The sequence below is a fragment of the Equus przewalskii genome, chromosome 26 (assembly GCF_037783145.1).
Source record: "Equus przewalskii isolate Varuska chromosome 26, EquPr2, whole genome shotgun sequence".
Lineage (NCBI taxonomy): Eukaryota > Metazoa > Chordata > Mammalia > Perissodactyla > Equidae > Equus > Equus przewalskii.
This window is the reverse complement of record NC_091856.1, coordinates 12923755-12943882: the sequence shown is the minus strand read 5'-3', so window position 1 is coordinate 12943882 and position 20128 is coordinate 12923755. Positions and strand designations below refer to the sequence as shown.

The following is a 20128-nucleotide window of genomic DNA, read 5'->3' as shown; positions in this document are numbered from 1 at the left end:
TTGCTCTCTTGGATCACTCACATTGGGAGATTCCCGCTGCCGTGTCATGGGACACTCAAGCAGCCTGGGTGGGGGGGAACACATGGGGAGGAACTGAGGCCTCCAGTCAACACCCAGTACTAAGTTGCTAGCCAGGTGGTAAAGCCTGAAGGGAATCCTCCAGCCAGTCAAGCCTTCAGATAACTACAGCCCTTAACACAACCTCATGAGAAACCTTCAGAACCACAGAGCTAAGCCACCCCTGAACTCCTGACTCACAGAAACTATGAAATAATAAAAGTTTATTGTTGTTTTAAGCCACTAAGTTTTAGGCAATTTGTTATGCAGTAATAGATAACTAGTACATAGGCAGATATTATTATTATCCTCATTTTCTGAGGGGGACACAAAAGCATAGAAACAGAAGATTAAGTGCACAGGCTGTGGAGGCCAACTGCCTAAATTTGAATCCAGGCTAGTTACTCATATGGCAGTCGATATCTGTGAACAAATAAAGGTGATATTTGTGAGCACTGATGCAGGTGTTTTTGAACCAATCTGCCAGCCTTTGATCCAACAATCCCACATCCAGAAATCAATGCTAGAGAGATACTCTCAGAAGTACTTCAAAGATCTATCCATAAAGTATGTGCACTACACAACTCTTTGTAACACTAAAAACAACCCTAAACATCCAGCATTGCAAAAAGGTAAAATACATTATTGCACATGCATTCATTTGAATACTACGCAATACAAGAATGATGACTATGTAAGCAAGGTATTCACTAAACGCATGCACATATGAATGAATGATGAAAGGAATATTTACAATTATCCTCAAGGGAAAAAAAAGCCAGTTGCTAAGCAATTGATTTTTTAAAAAACATACACAATGTAGTTGTGTTCATGTATTACATTTAGATACATAGAAACAAACATGACCAAGGGCATGTACAGAGACCACAGTGGTTACCTAGATCAGGGGCCTAAAGCTTTTTAACTCAATATACTTTATTTACTATAATAAGCCTGGATTATTTTAGTAATTTAAGGGAAAACAATAGTTTTAAAGAAGAAGAAAATCTCTCTGCACCTCCCCAACTATTGCTTACTAATATTACACAAGAAAACACTGCAATTTTGAGATTTCATTAAAAAAAAAGTCTAAGGCAGCAGTTCTAATACATAACCTAACAAATTAAAAAATAAGAGCAACCAAATTTTGGCAATTATTAGCAAAAGGAGAGCGTGCCAAAGCCAAATATGTTGACAGAAGGATTTCCTAGATTTTCACTATGGGCAAAGCTTTTTCCTCTCTGGTTCCTTGGGTGGTATCGCTCCATTTGAGAAAGTGGCACAGGCACTAAGTAGTCGTCCCTGAATTTCTCCCCAAAAGTAGGTTCCTGCTAATTCTAAAAACAGAATTGATTATAAAGATGTCAGTCCACTTCAGTGCAAACAGAAAAAAATATCCTCACTGGACCCAAGGAATGAAAAAATATAGCACAAGAGATATTTTTTGTTGAAAAAAATAACTGAGTACAGTAAACAGTACTGAGTGAATACAGTAAACAAGGGCAATCAATCCTTAAATTAAGGTTAGGATCCAAGAGCCTACTATTTTAAATATAACTTGAAATCCAGAATTCATTTTTCCCACAGCAACTATGGTCCATAGGCTCCTAAGGCAAACTACGCATGCCAATTTAATCTATCCTATTCTAAAATATATTCCTAACAGGATGATTTCAACAAGACCAAAAAACACACAGGACTTTGAAGACTGAGTTAAGTAGAAAAGTAGAAACTCCCAAGATACACATAATTTTTAAAGTTTCTATACCAACAGAGAATGGATCTCCCTAATACACTAGGGAAAAAAAATCACCTACCTATTCAACCAGAAGTGTGTGGAGGAGGGGGAGAGAGAGTATAATCTTTATCTCTCTGTTGAAGCCTCTAGGACCTGATCATACATATTAGTCATCTGTAGTCAGTCTACTGCCTCTGCTGGAATAGGTTTACATAATGTTTAAAGGGTTCATAAAGGTCATTCAGTTATAAAATTAGTTCTTTGAGACACTACACAAGGCATTCATTTATCCACACTTACAGGGAGCAGATGCTGTGGTGTCCTTCGGCATGGACCAGTGCTGCAGCACGCTGAAATTTAGCACATTTCTTTCAAAAAGTAACAGAAATGTTATACATTACCTATCAAATAATCTCACAATTTCCAAGTTAAAAAAGGGCAGGACATTGCTCTTACAAACTGTTTGAAACTGCTGATTATGTCAAGTTGAGATACTAATACCACCTCATTCACACAAACCTTTTCTTAGAAAGGATAATGAAAACATCGATCAAAATAATAGAAAAGTGATGAAAGCAGATTTGTTTAAAAAATTGCATAAATTTATTTCATTTTCACAATTCAGTAGAAATTTTCAGATCCATGATCTCACCTGATTTTCACACCAACTTTATGAGGAAGGCAGGTAAATTATTACTCATTTTTACTAATGAGAAAAGAGATTTTTTTAAGTACTGTGCTCAAGGATACAGGACAAGTACAAAGTGGGAGAAAAGTTTCCTTTACTTTAGGAATAGTACAATGTATTTGAAAAAGAACAAGATGTGGAAAAAAGTAAACAGAATCAAGAGCTGCTCAAGTTTTGCTGCAAGGAGCAGAGAAATGGGGCAGCAGCCAAAGAGGGATGTGAAGACATGGCAGGGTTTTAAGATGGGGAGAATGTTTGTACTATACTCTAGAAATGGAAAAATCAATGATGCAGAGGAGAATGGGAGAACTGATGGAGTGATGTCCTTCACAGGTGACAGAGGACAGGATACAGTGGAAAAGTGGAGGGACAGGCCTTAGACAGCACCATCCACAACAGATAGCTATCCACAAGAAAAGGAAGCTGGCAGGTAGGTAGCTCTGGTAGGACCTTGTAGAAGTTCTGTCCTGACTGCTTCTATAATCTCAATAATATCTAAAATCTAGGGTCATCAGCTGAAAATAAGGAGGAGATGACATGAAATCTGCCTATGGAAGCAGAAGAGTGAATGGTCTAGTGAGTGAAATATATGACTGTCAGGCAGCATAAAGGGCCTAGTTAAGGTTAATGTTCATGAACTTAAGTGAGACAAGTCAATGTGGCTATGTTTGTCTTCTAGCTGCACAGGTGCAAGCACATAGAATTGAATTTAATCACATTTGGAGTTTTCTATGCAAGAACAACGGAGTGAGTGTGGGACCATATTGCCAAGCACTGTCATCGTTCGAAGCACTCTATATGGAGTATCTCAAACTTACATAACCTTCAAAACAACCTTACAAGGTTAGTACTTCCAGTGGGAGTATCCACATTTTAGAGATGAGGAAACAGGTATATAATTGGGTAACTTGCCCAAGGTCACATAGCAAGTGGTACAGCCAGGACTGAAACCCAGGCTTCAACAGTCATGCTATGCTGACCCTTGCAGGGAGTGATTATAATCACTGATTCTATTTTAGCTGGGCAAGGGTGGAAGTGATAACATGAGGGGAGGGCCAGCGAAAAGAAGTATAGATCAAAAGGATTATAGATCTCATTAGAGTTGGAATAAGAGAGAAGGTAAAGTGAGATACTAAAAACAGACTACGGGGTGGGGGTGGCGGGGTGAGTTACAATTACTGGTAATGATAAGAGCTAGTTACTAGCCATGGGACTGAATACTTGAGGTAGAGTAGAAGGAAAGATCACTGGATGAGAGATTAAAGAACAGAAGGCCAGGGTATGGGCAAGACTATCTTTCAAAGACATTGAAACTACCAAGGCCACTGACTGTGACCCCAGGCAAGTTACTAATCAGGTTGGTTCTCATTTCTTCTTTTTAAAAGATACACTATTACATATTTTTCACAATTCTGGTGTGGGTTTCTTTTTAAACAATGCCTACCACATGCTGCGAAGCTCAGAATTATTATAATCATTTTCATGTTTTTAACCCACAGATAAAAGCAACTAGATTGGAAAAAGGACAATGTCAAGGATCATTAGCAATATACAGTCATGTGTTGCTTAACAACAGGGACATGATCAGAGAAATGCATTGTTAGGTGATTTCACTACTGTGTGAACATCAGGGTGTACTTAGTCAAACCTAGATGGCATAGCCTACTATACCCCTGGGCTATATGATACTAATCTTACGGGACCACCGTATATGCAGTCCGTCATTGACCGAAACGTCATTATTTGGCACACGACTGTGTGTCCAAAGCTACTATCTCCACTTTCTCATCTCCCATTCGTTCCTCAATCCACTCAAATCTAGCTTCCAGCCCCCTACTCCAAGGAGACTACTCATCAGAGTCACTAATTACCCCCACAGTGCCAAAATCAAAGGTCATGTGCATTTGTATCTCACTTTGGATTTCTTAAGCGACAAATAAAAATGGCAAGCAATAGCATATATTGGAGAATATGAGGAAGCCATTTTGTGTAAACCTAATTCGGCCTGACCTTGTCTTTCCAAAAGGGCCTGACAGAGGCTGTTGAGCGTGCATTGTATATCTGCTTTAGATATTCCCTATGGCAAGAGCAAAGGCCCTTGAGATAAAGGTGCAACTTCCCTCCCCCTCCCAACCTTCGGCATTTCTTTAAGGATTAAGCATCTTTTCTTAGGCTAGAAACTGATTGCTGCGCTCACCTGTGACCACCCAGCTCAAGACAATAGACTTGCCTCCTGCTACGCCCTCCGAGATAGCGGACCCACTACCTGCTGTGTCCATCAAGCGCTGTGCCAACAGGGCAGGGCAATCTTGTGACTTTTGTGGGAGGGACATTTCAATCATGTGAAATGTCCTGTATGGGGGTATATAACCACTCTGTATACCTCACTTCCTTGGTGCCCTTTCTTCCTTCGGGAAGAAAGGCCCCAGGCCATGGTCCTCAGATTTCAGCTCAGAATAAACTCTCCCAAATTTTTATTTATAGATTGGTTATGGATTATTTTCGTTGACATAAGCATTACACACATTTGACCCTTTCCTTCTCTTTGAAACATTTTCTCTTCTTGGCTTCTTCCTACCTCAAGGCTTGCTCCTTGACTGACCAAATTCCACATGTTAGAGCATCCCAGGATTCAGCTCTAGGCCAAATCCTATTACCTAGCAACATTCTCACCAACGTTCCTCAATTCTAGTAGCATAGAAGTACTAATTACGTACAATGGATAATTTAGGCATTAGGGCCCAATTTCCTCAAGAAATGGGCACTGAAAAAGACTGCTAGATGATCTCCTCCAGTCCCACGGATTCAAGTCAACCATACACACTGGCTATTTTCCTGTCTCTATCTCCAGCCCAACTTCTCTCTGGAATCAACCTTCATAACAAATCTTCTCAGCATCTCCACTTGAATGTTTAGTAGGCACTTTAAACTTAAGCCTCAGATTCCCACCCTGATCTCCAAACCTGCTCCTCTCCCACCCTCCACATCTCACGAAAGAACACAAGTATACAATTTATACAATCACAATCTATGTTTCTCAATTTTCCCCACTCCAACCCATCAAAAAATTCTTTCAACTCTATCCTCCCAAATGTATCTCAAATCCACCCACTTCTCTCCATATCTCCACTCCTACTTCCCTGGTCAAAGCCTTGACTGCTTACGACTCCTGCACAAGCCTCCTAACTGGTCTCCCTGCTTTCACTCTTGCTCGTTCTACTCTCCGTGCTCCATACAGCAGGCAGGGTAACCTTTCCAAATCATAAAAGATATCATTTCCCCTTCTGCTTAAAATCCCACAAAGCTTCCTATTTTACCTTGAAAACCCCCAGCTTACTACAAAGCTCTGCAGGCTCTAGCCCCTTGCCCAACTCTCTAATCTCTTATCCCTCTTCCTCTTGCCTCCTAGATCCACAATACAGGCCTTTTTTGATTGCCAAAACACACTCTTAAAGGGCTTTCCCTAAAGAAAAAATTCCCCACCTTCTCAGAGTACTTATTATTACTCAGATCTCAGTTTAAATGTCACCTTATTCAAAAAGGCCTCCTGTGGCCAATTTAAAAGTAGCCACCCAGTCATGCACTATCACATTACCTCACCCTATTTCAATTCTCTACAAAGCACTTACCATTATCTCATTTTTAAAATTTGTTTTTTGACTGATTTATTCCACTAGAACGTACGCACCATGACAGCAGGACCTGACATTTAATAAGTACTCAATCAGTATTAAATAAATGAATCAACACGCAAACATTGAGGGATCACTGACTTGACAATTCACCAAAAGAATGCATTCAATTCATTCAAAAGATCTTTATTAAATGCCTACTGTGTGCCAGGCATAGAAAGAGCAAAAGCCTAGCAGAAACCATACCAGATCTCACAGGTACTTCTCGTGTTTTGTTCTACCAATATCATTATGCCAAGAAACCTTAATTTCACCTACATGATATAGTATGTTAATACATTTACCGCTTAATGTTTCAATAATCTAGGAAGCTTCTATAAAACACCATCTCCAGCACAACTATACTAAAATACAATAAACCACAATAGGAATAACTCGGTAATAAATGATGAGTAGCAAATACTGTATAAAGAACAAGTACTAAAGCAGTATTTTATAGCATAATCACCAATATTACACAGATAAACCACAAAACGAGGTCATTCTTTGCAGACTATTGTATACCACACTAAATATGTTGTTTATATTAATTAAAACTACTGTATCTCTACAATTCTCTTATCAAAAACTTTCCAGTGTATATACACAGCTTTGATGTCACTTACATAGTAGTATGATCACATTTCAGCTTGTGCATTTAAACTCTTATCTCAAATTTACTGTTGGGTTTTTTTTTCAGTTATAAAAGCACATAACAGTAGCAAGGATTAGCAGATTGAAGGATTAACTGTATACCACATACTCTTTCTGTCAGCATTTTCAGTGATACAATAAAATCTGCACTGTACTACAATTATCTCAATTTTGTTCTTTAATTCATTTGTTCTTAATTAATGAGTTTAAGTAACAGCAAAACGAAAAACTAAGTGACTTTGGATCTAAGCTTAAAAACAGTATCTTCCACTTGCCACTAAATGTCCATCACACCAAGAAACTTCACAATTTTTAAGAATTTAAAGGAGCAGCAGTCTATTACACCTCTCTAAATGCTTTATTAGACATATAGATTATTTAAATTCCTCCTACATTGTTTTACAGTAAACTATCTATTTAATATAGAACCTCACACAATGAAGAATATTCCTTTAGCAATGGTCTCCCCATCCCACACATACTACCATCTCATTTTGTTTCTCTAGAATTTGAACAGAAGAGGAGATGCATTACTATTGGAATAATAAAATGACTACTTTCCAACAGTTAACACTAAAGGCAGTGCATGGTAATGGTCAAATAAACGGTACAAAATGGCTAGTAAGTGTTAAGAAAGTTTTGCTAGTTAAAAAAAAAAGGTGGGGAGGACTTTGAACATTCAAAAACTAAAGGAATACAAACACTTTAAAAACAAATCGGCTTGCTTTTTCCACTCGGTACATCTACTCTATGGCCAGTGAGCTCCAGCTACGTCAATAAGGCTTCCAGAAGACCCAGACCATGTCCCACACGTCCCTGAACTCCTCCGGTCCTGTCAGTCAAAGCTTACTAAACATTTACTCGTTCAACAAATGGATCATTCCCCTGACTCCTCTTATCTTTCAGTCTTCTCTCTCACTCATTTTTGCTCCTGTTCATCTCAAGCTCACAAGAGTTTCTGTATGGGCCACCTCTAATTACTTAATTTCCTTAGTTCCTTCCAGGTAAAAATCAAACAAGGACAAACCTTTGAGCAGCCAAAATACGAGCTCTCAGACACCAAAATCTGTTAATTTTATGTAGATCTTCCTACAGGCCTCACTAAAATCCTATTTTTTCCCTTCGTTTTAGATGTATTTCTAATATATTTGGTTATTTAGTTTTCACAACAAATTAGAAACAGAACACTTAAAAGTCTCCCTATACTATATAACTTTTATTGTTTCTTTTCTTACTGGAATTCTACTCTCAAGTACTGTATCAAAAATAAATATTAACTAGAAAACCACTATAAAATGAAATTAAAATACTACTGGCTTGAGAAACATCTGTGAAATTTAAAGCCATTAAAACGAAAGCCTACAAGTCATATCACAAAATAAATGTTTTCATTTCTTGCCCCAGGTTAACAATGTCAGTTTTCATATTTATATAAATGGCAACAAAAATTACCTTTATAAAAACAGCAACAATAAGCTGAAGCCTCTCTCTGTTACAATGAGGCTTCAGAAAATACAGTTCTAGAAATGTATTTATAATTCATATAACTTAACACATTCCCCTGGAAATAAACTTGAAAGCAGCAAATAGAGTTAAGAATCTATACGAATACAATATTAGCTCTACGATACTGTACGCACAAAGTGCCTAAAAAGCTATACAAACCTTGTAGAACATAAATATTTCAGTGGCACTGTGGAAGTCACTGCATAACTTCAATAAATCCACAGATATTCACCAAAAAAAAAAAATTCCTTTAGGTTTATTAATTCCGATAATTCTGGAATTAATTCTGAATATTATAAGCTGATAAAGTTCCTGCAGCACCAACATTTCTTACTATGAAGAACCAAAGTCAAATAGATATCTCATGCAAAATTTTGTCTGAAAACATTAAACAGCTGCATTTTAACTTTTAAATCCTTTAACAACTTAGTGCACACTAAGCAGTAAAGGAATACTCAAGAAGAGTTTGATTTTTGTAAGTAATTTCAATCCACAGTGTGCTGTCAATTACTTCTGAGGACTCTGAAGTTTCTCCTATGTAATTGTTACTTCCTGCACTTTTAAGAATGTACCACACAGCATACTTCCACATACACTTAATATCCTGAAATCAAATTATCTTGTGGACAAGTCCAAAAAGGTTGGGAACTATGTTTCTTAAATAATTAAAGATGTGGAAAACTTTAGATTATATGAGATAGGTAAAACACCACTATATGTTCACTCAAAAGCATCCGTTGATTAATAACAGATACGACTTTTTGACCACAAATTAAATACCATTTAATCCTCACATCTCTGCAAGGCAGTTATTACTCCCATTGTGCAAAGGGTGCAACTAAGAGATTAATTTTCCGAAGGTCCTATCAAATAAGTTAGAGCCACAAATGGCACTCAGGTCTCTTTAACAGGAGGCCCCCGATCTCCACCAAAAATAGAATCAACTATTTTTTTAAATAGAGATGGGCAGAAAGTTGCTGGCTTAAACTTAGCATTATGACAAATCTTAACGGGGTACGAAATCACAATTTCAGAACGTAAGTCGTAAATTTATACCCAAAGCATTTTTAGATTCTTGGCATGAAGTTGTACTGATTTCGACACAGTAGTTCTTTCTGCAGTCACAAATACAGAAGGTGGCATGAGAATTTACCACGTGGACTTCGGAAGTGTTCAAGGGTTTAAGCGCAGTAGAGATTCAAAGTAATTTTATACCCCCTGAAACGCTATTATGTCGGGGTAGGGGTGCAGGGTTCCAACTCCTACAATTCCAAGACGTCTAACACAGAGGACCAGCTAATCTGGAGCTGACTTTGAGCCTTTCTTGGAAGGGCTCTAATGCAAAAATCTTCACCACCAAAGAGGTCTCAAAGTACAATCTACATAAGGGTGTGGGTGTGGGTGGCGGGAGAACTGCAGCTCCATAATTCAAGAAACGTACACATAAAAGGGTTCCCAATTCTGGGTAGAAGAGGGCAAAGAATTCATTCCACCACTCCTCACCGCTCACCTCTCTCCTGCAGACGGAACCTGATACCTACTTTTTTAAGGCTCATTATCTCCGATTACCACCTCCTAGACCTTAGCGCCTAACCCGTCCACGCAGGGGTAGTGGCGACGCCTACCTCTCCCTCCCCCACCTAGGCACCGACTCCAGGGAGCCGGCTCCACCGCCCAGGCAGCCCTAACCCCCTCCCCCTCCGGCCCACCACCGAGAGCTCCCAGGCCGAGGCCTCCCGGGCTCCGCGGACGTGTGCTCCACGCCATCTGCCACCAGGCCCGCGGCGTCCGGCCACCGCGTCCCCTCACTTCTGCCACAAAGCCCGCGGCGGACTCCGAAGGGCCGGGCCCCGGGGCCCTACCCGCTCCCGGAACCCGCAGGCCTCATCCAACACCCGGGGCCCGAACCCCGCGCTCGCCGCCCCTCCCGCGGGGGCGCCGGGAGTTCTCCCCGCTCCGGCGCGCCGCCGGCCCTGCTCGGAGCCGAGGCCGGGGCTCCGCACGCAGCCGCGCTGCCCCCCGCGCGCCCAGGCCCGGAGGGCCCCTCGCACTCCCCCGCCGCGCCCGGGCCCGCGCTCCCCGCCGCTCGCACCGTCTCCTCGGGGTCGATGTCGATCTTGAAGGTCTGCTGCTGGAGGGTCTTCAGGGTGACCCGCATGGTGCCGCCGCGCAGCTCGGCTGCCGGGCCTGCTCCGGGTGCTGGCCGCTGGGCGGGGTCTGTGGCCTGGCGGGGCCCCGGGGTCGCCCGCGCGCCTCGCGCACTCGGGAGGAAGGCGGTGGGGGGTGGGGGCTTGTCACATTCGCCCTGTGGAGCGGCCTCTCCCCCAGCCCTCGCCCTCGGCCGCGCCGCTGCCTCCGCGACTGCGGCCTTCCCCGCGAGCTCGGGCCGCCGTGCTCCCTCACGTGCCCGGCGACAGCCCCGGAGTCTGCAGGAGGCGCGAGGGGCTCTGCGAGACCAGCAGAGAATCCGCTAGCTCACCACAGGCTGGTGGCCGCCATCATCGTGACTCGCCGAGACGCGCCCCCTCCCCCACCCGAAGAACCCGAGGATGGTGCCGGGCTGGCGAAGTGCGCAGGCGTAGGGTGCGGCGAGGCTGTGCGCAGGCGCGGCCGAGAACTCCGCCCCGGAATTGGGGCGGGGCGGGTTGCGGCTCTGGAATGTCCGCGGCCTGGCTCCGGCGTGCGCAGGCGCAGTCAGTGGGCGTTCCGGGGGCTCGCGGGGCTTCCTAGTCGCGTCTGAGAGCCGGGGCGTTCTCCCGCGCGCAGCCGCTCCGCCCACGTCCGGACTCCGCCCCGCTGCCGGAGTTGCGCAATCCGTAGCCGGGGAAGCTCTACGTGGAGACCGGACTGAGTGGATGCCCAGCCCTGGAGCTGGGGAGCTAGAGGGCGGTAGGTCGGGGCGGGGTTTCAGCGAAAGGATCGTGGAAACCACTGAGATGGGCTGGCGCTTACGGGGCGCTTGCTGTGTGGCTGAGTCTTTGGGGTCGCGACTGATTCTTTAGTCCTGAGAGCACAGACTCCAGCGTCCGACTGCGTGGATGGACCTTGGACCTAAATAGAAGCACCATGTGGGAGGTCAAGTTATATCACTCCTCTGGGCAGAACTGTCCAATGCTTCCTTATCTCACCCAGTGTAAAACTCAAAGTTATTAGAACTGGCCACATAGCCCCTGCCTCTCGGCACATCTCAGGAATCTCCCGGCGTGCCCTTGGCGTTGATGGGTACCAGGCATACCCTCCCGCCTGAGGGCCTCCCTCTGCTCTTGCTGTCCTCGCTCCGAGTCCTCTTTCCCCAAATACCTGGGTGCCTCGCTGTCTCACTTCCTTCAAATCTTTACTCAAATGTCACCTTCTCAATGAGGTCTACCCTGGATACCCATCTTAAAACCGCAACTTCTCTAGCTCCATTATCCTGCCCTGTTTTTTTTAAAATAGTATTTATCATGCTTTAATTACCATAGAATGTACATATTTATTATATAATTTATCATCTTTCTCCCCAGACTGAAGCTGCACAAAGACAAGAATTTTATTGTGTTAACCTATGTTCCCCCAGCACGAAGAAACGTGTGTGGCACATAGCAGGCACAGAATAAATATTTGTGGAATGGGTGAATATGCTTCCAGTTCCTCATCAGTCAGATGGGAATAAGGGCCCTCTGATGAATAATATATGTAAAATCTTAGTACAAAGAACATAGTAAGCAGTCCGTAAGTAGTTAACTCTTTGTAGTATGCCCGTTTACGGATAAGAAAAATAAAGTAGACAAAATGTTGAGTAATGTGCCTGGAGTCACCCACCTAGTAAGTGGCAGATCCAGAATTTGAACCTTAGCAGAATGAGTCCAGAGCCTGTGCGCCTAGGTGCCCGGCTGTTGTGTCTCTTCGTAGGATACGCTGTGGCACATTTGACTTAAAGTGGTTCAAATATAAAGGAAAGTTAGTGAGACCACTAGCTGTGTGACCAATGACAAAGTACCTCTCTGGGCCAGTGTCCTTACTGATACAATGTCACTGCTTGGTTTTCCATGGATTCTAGGAGCTGAGATATAATTCTTCCATGGAACTTTCCCTGACCAACCTCCCTTTCCACTAACCTGGTATTTCCTCTTCCACAGCAGGTATCTCCCTGTATGGTAATTCAGTATCTAACCCTCTGCCCTCTGTCTTCCTGTATATCTGCTGTTAGTCACCATGTGATCTCATCTTGTCCCTTGTTTTGAAATACCTCCAGCCTGGATGTCTCCCCTTAACCATAGACAGTTAGCCACTTGCCTATGGGATATCTTCACTTGAAATATAACAAGCCTCTGAAACTTAACATGGCCAAACAGAACCATTGATCTCCCTCTGGACCTCCCTTCCCACTGAAACCTGCTTCTCTCCCAGTTTCCCCCCATCTTAGTTCATTGCACCACCATCCATCCAGGCGCTCAGACCAAAAATTTAGTCATCGTCCCTGATAAATCTCTCTCCTCCCTTCCTCCCTGACAACTACCACATCTAGTCCATTAGCAACTCCTATCAACTTTATTCTCCCAAATATATCCCAAATTCAGCCATCTCTCACCATTTCTACTTCTACAACTCCAGGCTAATTCATCATTATCCTTCACCTGCCTCCCAGCTGGTCTCTGCATTTGCACTCTTTTCCCTCAACAGCCTCCCCAGCAGTCAGCATGGTCTTTTTTAACCATAAATCAAATCGGGTCACATCTATTGTTTTTCGGGGTTTTTTTTTTAGGAAGATTAGGCCTAAGCTAAAATCTGCCCAATCCTCCACTTTCTGCTGAGGAGGACTGGCCCTGAGCTAACATCTGTGCCCATCTTCCTCTACTTTATATGTGGGACGCCTGCCACAGCATGGCTTGACAAGTGGTGCGTAGGTCCATACCCAGGATCCGAACTGGTGACCCCCGGGCTGCTGAATCGGAACGTGTGAACTTAACCACTGCGCTGCTGGGCCAGCCCATCACATCTATTCTTAACACTTAATTACACTTTCGAATGGAATCCAAGCTCTTCACCTGGCCTTGCAGAGCTCATGTGATCTGACTCCTGCCACATTCTCTGGCCTCATCTCTTTCCTCTCTCTCCCTCTCAGTCACTCTCATCCCTCTGCACCACCTTTCTTTCACCCATTAGACGGGCTAAGCTGGTTCTAGCCTCCGGGCCTTTGCAGTTGAGGTGACTTCATCCTGAAACTCTGTCCCCCCAGATCTTTGCATGGCTACCTCCTTTTCATCGTTCAGGTTCCAAGTCATATTTTACTTCCTTAAGAGGACTTCTCCAACAGCTTTGATAACACTTAATAAACATGTATTAACCCTTTACTCTAGACAAGACACTATTCTAGGCACTTTACTTAGATAGTCTCATTTAAGTCCCACAAAACTCCATCAGATCAGTGCATTACCCTGGTTTAAATTTTTTCATGGATCTACCTGAAATTACTATTTTTTAACTTGTTTATTGTCTATCTCACATTACTACCCACTTCCCATTTCTGCTTTCTGGGGAGAGGAACTCACTGTCTTTTTCACGGCTCTTTCCCCACCACCTAGAATGGTGCCTGGAACAAGTAGGAGCTCAAGAGGTACTGACTCCCAACTCAGCTGTAAGCCCCAGGAGGCGAGGTGTTGTGTCAGTCTTGTTCATCATGGTATCTTCAGAGTCTAGCACAATATGGATGCTTGATCTATGTTGCTTGAAAAAATGGTAAAGTCACTTTAGTTATAATTGATAACAGTTGTAAAAAAGCATGTGGAACTATTTTAGAAACCAGAAGATGCTGTACAGAGGTATTAAAACCTTTCCTGCTTCAACTACTATTATCTGCAGAAAAGGAGAGGTCAGAGATGCCTCTCTATATATTAGTGTGTGTCTTTAAATAAATAATCTTTTTCTCATGGCAAAAACCCCACAAAACTGTAGAAAGGGATTGATTGAAAATAAAATTCCATTCCCCATTCCTAGAAATAACCATTGTTTTGAGTGTCTTAAAAATTTCTAGGGGCCAGCCTAGTGGCATAGTGGTTGAGTTCACACACTCTGCTTTGCTGACCGAGGGTTCACGGGTTCAGATCCTGGGCGTGGACCTACACACTGCTCATCAAGCCATGCTGTGACAGCATCCCACATACAAAATAGAAGATTGGCACAGATGTTAGCTCAGTGACAATCTTCCTCAACCAAAAAGAGGAAGATTGGTAACAGATGTTAGATCAGCGCCAATCTTCCTCACCCTCCCCCCAAAAAAGTTTCTAGATATATGCAAGAACATATTCCCCCAAATAGTTGTGACAATAGTAGATTTGAAATGTCAGTGTCAATTAATTGAAAGATTCACCCAGTAACATTCTCTAAAGTACAGTGTTAAAATAAAAAGTTGTTTTTGTTTTCTTTTAATTTCTGGAGAAACTGTATGCCAGACATACCCACTCTTGGCCCAATAGCACAGGCTGGACAGACTATATACCTCCTTGTAAGATGTAGTTGCCTGAGCCCACAGTCCCACTGTTCACATGACACATGATGGGAAACCCCACCGCCACCCCCAAAATGCAGAGGCCACCGAGGTGAGGGTGCTTGTGAGCAAGGCCCTGTAGGCTAGGCTTCCTGCAGAGCTCTTGGGCCCAGACAAAAAGATGGAGGGAGTCCTTGATTCCAAATTTTTGGTAACAAGCCCAGGAATTTTGCTCGCATCTTTGGAAATCAGTCAAATGATTACAGGGAAGAGGATGAGCAAGCAGAGATGCGGCAGCTACTGATTTCGAAAATACCAGGGTAAAAAATGCCCAGGTTCAAACCATTCATTGATTCAGCAAATAGTTATTGAGACTCTCTCCCTGCCAGGGACTATTCTGCATGCTGGGGATACAGTAGGGAACACAACTGCCCTCAAGAGGTGTCTATTCAAGTGGGATGATAGATGAACAGATGATAAGCTAAAAATAAAAAAATATATCAGCTGACGATAAGCGAAAAACACATGAAGAGGGGCTGGCTCTGTGGCCGAGTGGTTAAGTTCGCGCGCTCCGCTGCGGCGGCCCAGGGTTCGGATCCTGGGTGCAGACATGGCACCGCTCGTCAGGCCACGTTGAGGCAGCGTCCCACATCCCAGAACTAGAAGGACCTGCAACTAAGATATACAACTGTGTACGGGGGGCGGAGGGGCTGTTTGGGGAGATAAAGCAGAAAAAAAAAAAAGGAAGATTGGCAACATTTGTTAGCTCAGGTGCCAATCTTTAAAAAAAAAAGGCATTTAATAATAAAAAAAAAACACATGAAGAGAATCGCTAGTGCTCAGAAAAGATAGAGCTGCTACAGAGAATGTGCCAGATCTTTCCTTCCCCTCCCCCATGATTCTTTCTTCTCCCTTCTTCATCCAGCACTTGGCCCCAGGAAGGCCAACCTATATGGACTCCCTCAGTTGGCGTCCTGGGGAGTCCCAGTGGGAGATGAGAGTGAGGGAGGAGAGTGAAGTTAGGGAATTTATTCCTCTTTATGCTTGGTGGTGCCCCTGACACAAGGTCATTGCTTCTGTAGGATGGCCCCTCTCCAGGTGACCCTGTTCTTCCAGGTTTTGGTCACTGCTCCCCACCTTGCCCCTTCAGGCCTACAGGGTCCTTATTTCTCACTCCGGGGTACTGCGCTCTCCCTGTAGTTTCCCTGTATTCTCCCCTCCATCACTGTAGAGTCCCTTTCATGGATCTTCCTGGAATACACCTGTATTAGTTTCCTAGGGCCCCCGTAACAGAATATCACAAACTGGGTGGCTTGAAACAATTGAAGTTTATTGTCTCACAGTTCTGGAGGGTTGAAATCCAAAATTAAGGTGTTGGCAAGGTCGTACTCCCACTGAAACCTGTCAGAGAGAACCCTTCCTTGCCTCTTCCTGGCTTCTGGTGGTTTGCTGGCAATCGTTGGCATTCCTTGGCTTACGGCTGCAACACCTCAATCTCTGCTTCCATCATCACATGCTGTTCTCCCCTTGTATGTCTGTGTCTCTGTCTTTTCTTATAAGGACGTCAGTAGATGAGGAAAAACTCTTATTGTTTCTCCTCTACTCTCCACTGTATCACTACTTTCATTACTTTACTTCTGGTCACCAAATGTGTAGGTTTTTCCCACCCCAAGCAGTTCTCCAGTTCTCTGCAGACACCACCTGGGGGTCCTACCATTCAATTCAGTTTTGATACTACCTGGAGTTAACATCAGATCCCATAAGTTAAGGGCTCGGTTGCACAAGACTGCCCCCACTTCAGATGCCAATTCCAAGTCCCAGCTTGTCACCTGTATTTCAGACCGACCAGCTATAAACAGGTTCCCACGACCCCTGCTTCTGTTTGATAATTTGCTAGAAGAGTTCACAGAACTGAGAGAACACTTACGTTCACCAGCTTCTTATATAATAAAGGATACAGATGAACAGCCAGATGAAGAGATACATAGGGCCAGGTGTGGGAGGGTCTTGAGTGCAGGAGCTTCTGTCCCCGTGGTGTTGGGGTGCGTCACCCTCCTGGCATGTGGATGTGTGCACTAACCCAGAAGGTTTCCAAACCCTGTACTTTTGGGATTTTTATGGAGGCTTCCTCACCTAGGCGTGATTGATTCTTAACTCAATTTCCAGCCCCTCTTTCCTCCCTGGAGAATGGGGAGTGGGCTGAGAGTTCCAAGCTTCTAATCCAGGCTTAGTCTTTCTGGTGCCCCGCACCCATCAAGGAGCCCACCACGAGTCGCCTCATTAGAACAAAAGACACTGCTATCACCCAGGAGATTCCAAGGGATTTAGGAATCCGGTGTCAGGAACCAGGGTCAAAGACTAAATATTAGCAGGAAGCAGGGGCAGAAACCAATATAGGTACTTCTTAGTATTTCACACCAGTCATTGGATTAAGGGCCCACCCACACCAGTATGACTTAATCTAACTAATTACATCTGCAATGACCCCACTTCTAAATAATGTCACATTCTGAGGTACTGGGGGTTAGGTTGTCAACATATCTTTGGGGGGACAGAATTCAACCCATATCAATACCTAATTTGAATGTGGCATGTTTTTCTGCTGAGGCCCTGACTGATGGACCGGTTAATCAGGGAAAGTCTGTGTGATAAGGTGATATTAGAGTAGAGAGAAGTGAGGAAGCCAGCCACGCAGGTTCCAGGGAGATTTAGAGGAAACCAAATAGAGGAGCAACAGTATTAGCCACAAATGTTCATACTCACATAGCACATTTAGCCATGAGGTAGAAGCATCGTTGGCATATTGGAAGAATCCCCAGGAGGTCAGATGAAGGAGCTGAGGGAGCCGTGGAGAGAGAGTAGCCAGTGACGTTCAAGATGTAAAGGAAGTGGGGCAATGGGCGGAAAGCCATCGCGTACTTTGGCTTTTATTCAGAGTAACATGGAACCTCCTTGGAGGGTTTAAGGCAGAGGAGTGACAGGATCTGACTTATGTTTTGAAAGGATTACTCTGATCACTATGTGGAGAACTTCCTGGGGGAGCTCGAGGAGGATGGATGCAAAGAGATCAGTTAGAGGTTACTGCAATAATCCAGACGAGAGTAGTGACTTATATCAAGGTGGAAGCCATACAAGTGGTAAGAAGTGGTTGGATTCTGGATTTATTGTAAGAGCTCACAGGCTTTGCTGATGGCGTCAACGTGGAGTGTGAGAGAAAGAGGCTGTATTATACTGTAAAATCTATGGGTGATTTATGACAAATTTTATGTTAATAGAACCTCTTTGCAAGTTCTAGATGTTTGTAGAGTGGTGCAAGTATTTCCTTGTTGTAATCAAAGCTTGCAACTCTATTGAAAGTATTTCTGCATACCAGAATTAAATATACTTTTTAAAACGATTTCAGCCCATAACAATTGACCTTTAAAAATATCTGATGTCGGGGCTGGCCCCGTGGCCGAGTGGTTAAGTTCGCGCGCTCCGCTGCAGGTGGCCCAGTGTTTCATCGGTTCGAATCCTGGGCGCGGACATGGCACTGCTCGTCAGACCACGCTGAGGCAGCGTCCCACATGCCACAACTAGAGGAACCCACAACAAAGAATACACAACTACGTACCGGGGGGCTTTGGGGAGAAAAAGGAAAAAAATAAAATCTTTAAAAAAAAAAAAAAAAAAAAAAAAAAAAAAAAATATATGTCTTCTAGCTTAGACTCCTGGCTTCCTTAACCTCTGCCCAGCTCCCTCCTCCCTGCCCCCCTGGGTTTCTCAGCCGTGTGAATCTCGTTTATTGTTCAGTCACTCTGCCAATTCAGGTTTGTGGGAAGAAGCAGACACTGAAATGGAATTAGGAATACAGGAGGTTTTGTGGTGGGTATCAACTGTGAAAAATAAAGGGGAGGAAGCAGGATTTGGCAGAGAAAGGCTTTAGACCACAGTGCTGATGTCTCCTGTGAAAGGAAAGAGAAGGAAACAGATTGGGTAGAGAAAGATTCAGACTGTGATGCGGATCTGACAAGCCTTAGCCAACCCTTGAAAGTAAATGGAGCAAAGATTACCCATTAGAGCAGTCAGCTTTTGGACAAAATTGCCAGACCTTGGTATCCCCGCCATGTTCAGGGACTGCCCAGGAAAAGCTATCAGCTAACTGTACTTCTCACAGCTGAGTTCTCACAGGTAAGTTTTTTCTCGACAGGCAATCTGAGCAGTGTGCTTGCTTGAGTGCCACAGGCCTCTGCTTGCACCGTGTCGACCCACTCATCCATACACACTCAGGACACGGCTGCTCCAGGGGCCCATTGAGCCTCTCTTATTGGAGGGAAGCCTGGAAGAGGTAAGATAGTGGGACAGACCACACCGTTCACACCAGGATTTGGGCTTGGGGCCACTGCTGGTACTCATTATTTCCCTCCTCCACCATCCTTACTAAACTCCCTTTGTTCTCATCCATCACCTCTGCTGGTCTAGATGCGTTAGCTACTGGTGTGACCCAAACTTTTCTTCCTGAGGGGAGTAAGCCTTTGATGTTGACACTCTTCTCAGACCTGGATGGCTGCACTTGTCCATTCATAGTCACAGCTGGGCAAGGGAGTTGCAAGAAGCACCCAAGTCAATCCCACATATATTCCTTCTTGTCCCTGATGTGTAACAGTGGCCCTGCTTCCTTTTGCTAGTAAGGATCAATTGCCCCTACCAAGTTGATGACTCTTCTTGCTTATTGGTCTCTTGATATAAACAATGGCAGCTATAGCTTGTAGTTCAATGGGACCATTGCTCTGTCCCCTTACAAAGTGCTTACCCTTTGAGGACCAGGACTTCTAACCCCACACAGCCCAGAGTTATGGGGACAGAAAAGTCCCCAGTGGGTCACTGGGAATGATAAGTGGGATCACTCCTGCTTCCTTGCCCTGATTCCTGGACTCAACTAGTCTTCCTGCTGGGGACTCAGTGCCTATAGGGTTCTCGGATTCAGTGCGTAGATTGCATCCTGGAGAATGAGACCCTGTTCTTGCACAATATTGCCTCTGAGATACAGCTTCAACTGCACTATCAGCAGGTCATTCCATTGCTCTCTCAGCCAGCCTTTTCTGGAGAGGGTGGTATATGATAAGACAAATGGATCTCATGATCACGGGATCACTCCCAAACCTCCATCACTGTGAAGTGGGTCCCCTGGTTAGATGCTATGATGGGTGGGATTCTGTGACTATGGATCAGGCATCCTGTAAACTCTTGTATAGTGGGTCAGGCTGAAGCTCTACTGGCTGGAAATATAAACCTGTGCCCAGAATAAGTGTCTATTCTTGCGAGAACAAAGTGCATGATCTTCCAGCATGCAAAGGGCCCAATGCAGT

At 44.1% G+C, this 20128-nt stretch overlaps 1 protein-coding gene across 1 annotated transcript in view; it reads right to left on the bottom strand.

The window, feature by feature from the left end:
* Positions 1–11286, bottom strand: part of RAD23B (RAD23 homolog B, nucleotide excision repair protein) — a 48698-nt gene extending 37412 nt beyond the window's left edge. Inside the window, exon 1 of the mRNA XM_070596289.1 lies at positions 10407–11286. Within this exon, the coding sequence (XP_070452390.1) occupies positions 10407–10472 (66 nt within the window). The 5' untranslated portion in view covers positions 10473–11286. The remainder of the gene's footprint in view (positions 1–10406) is intronic.
* Positions 11287–20128: the final 8842 nt, after the last annotated feature.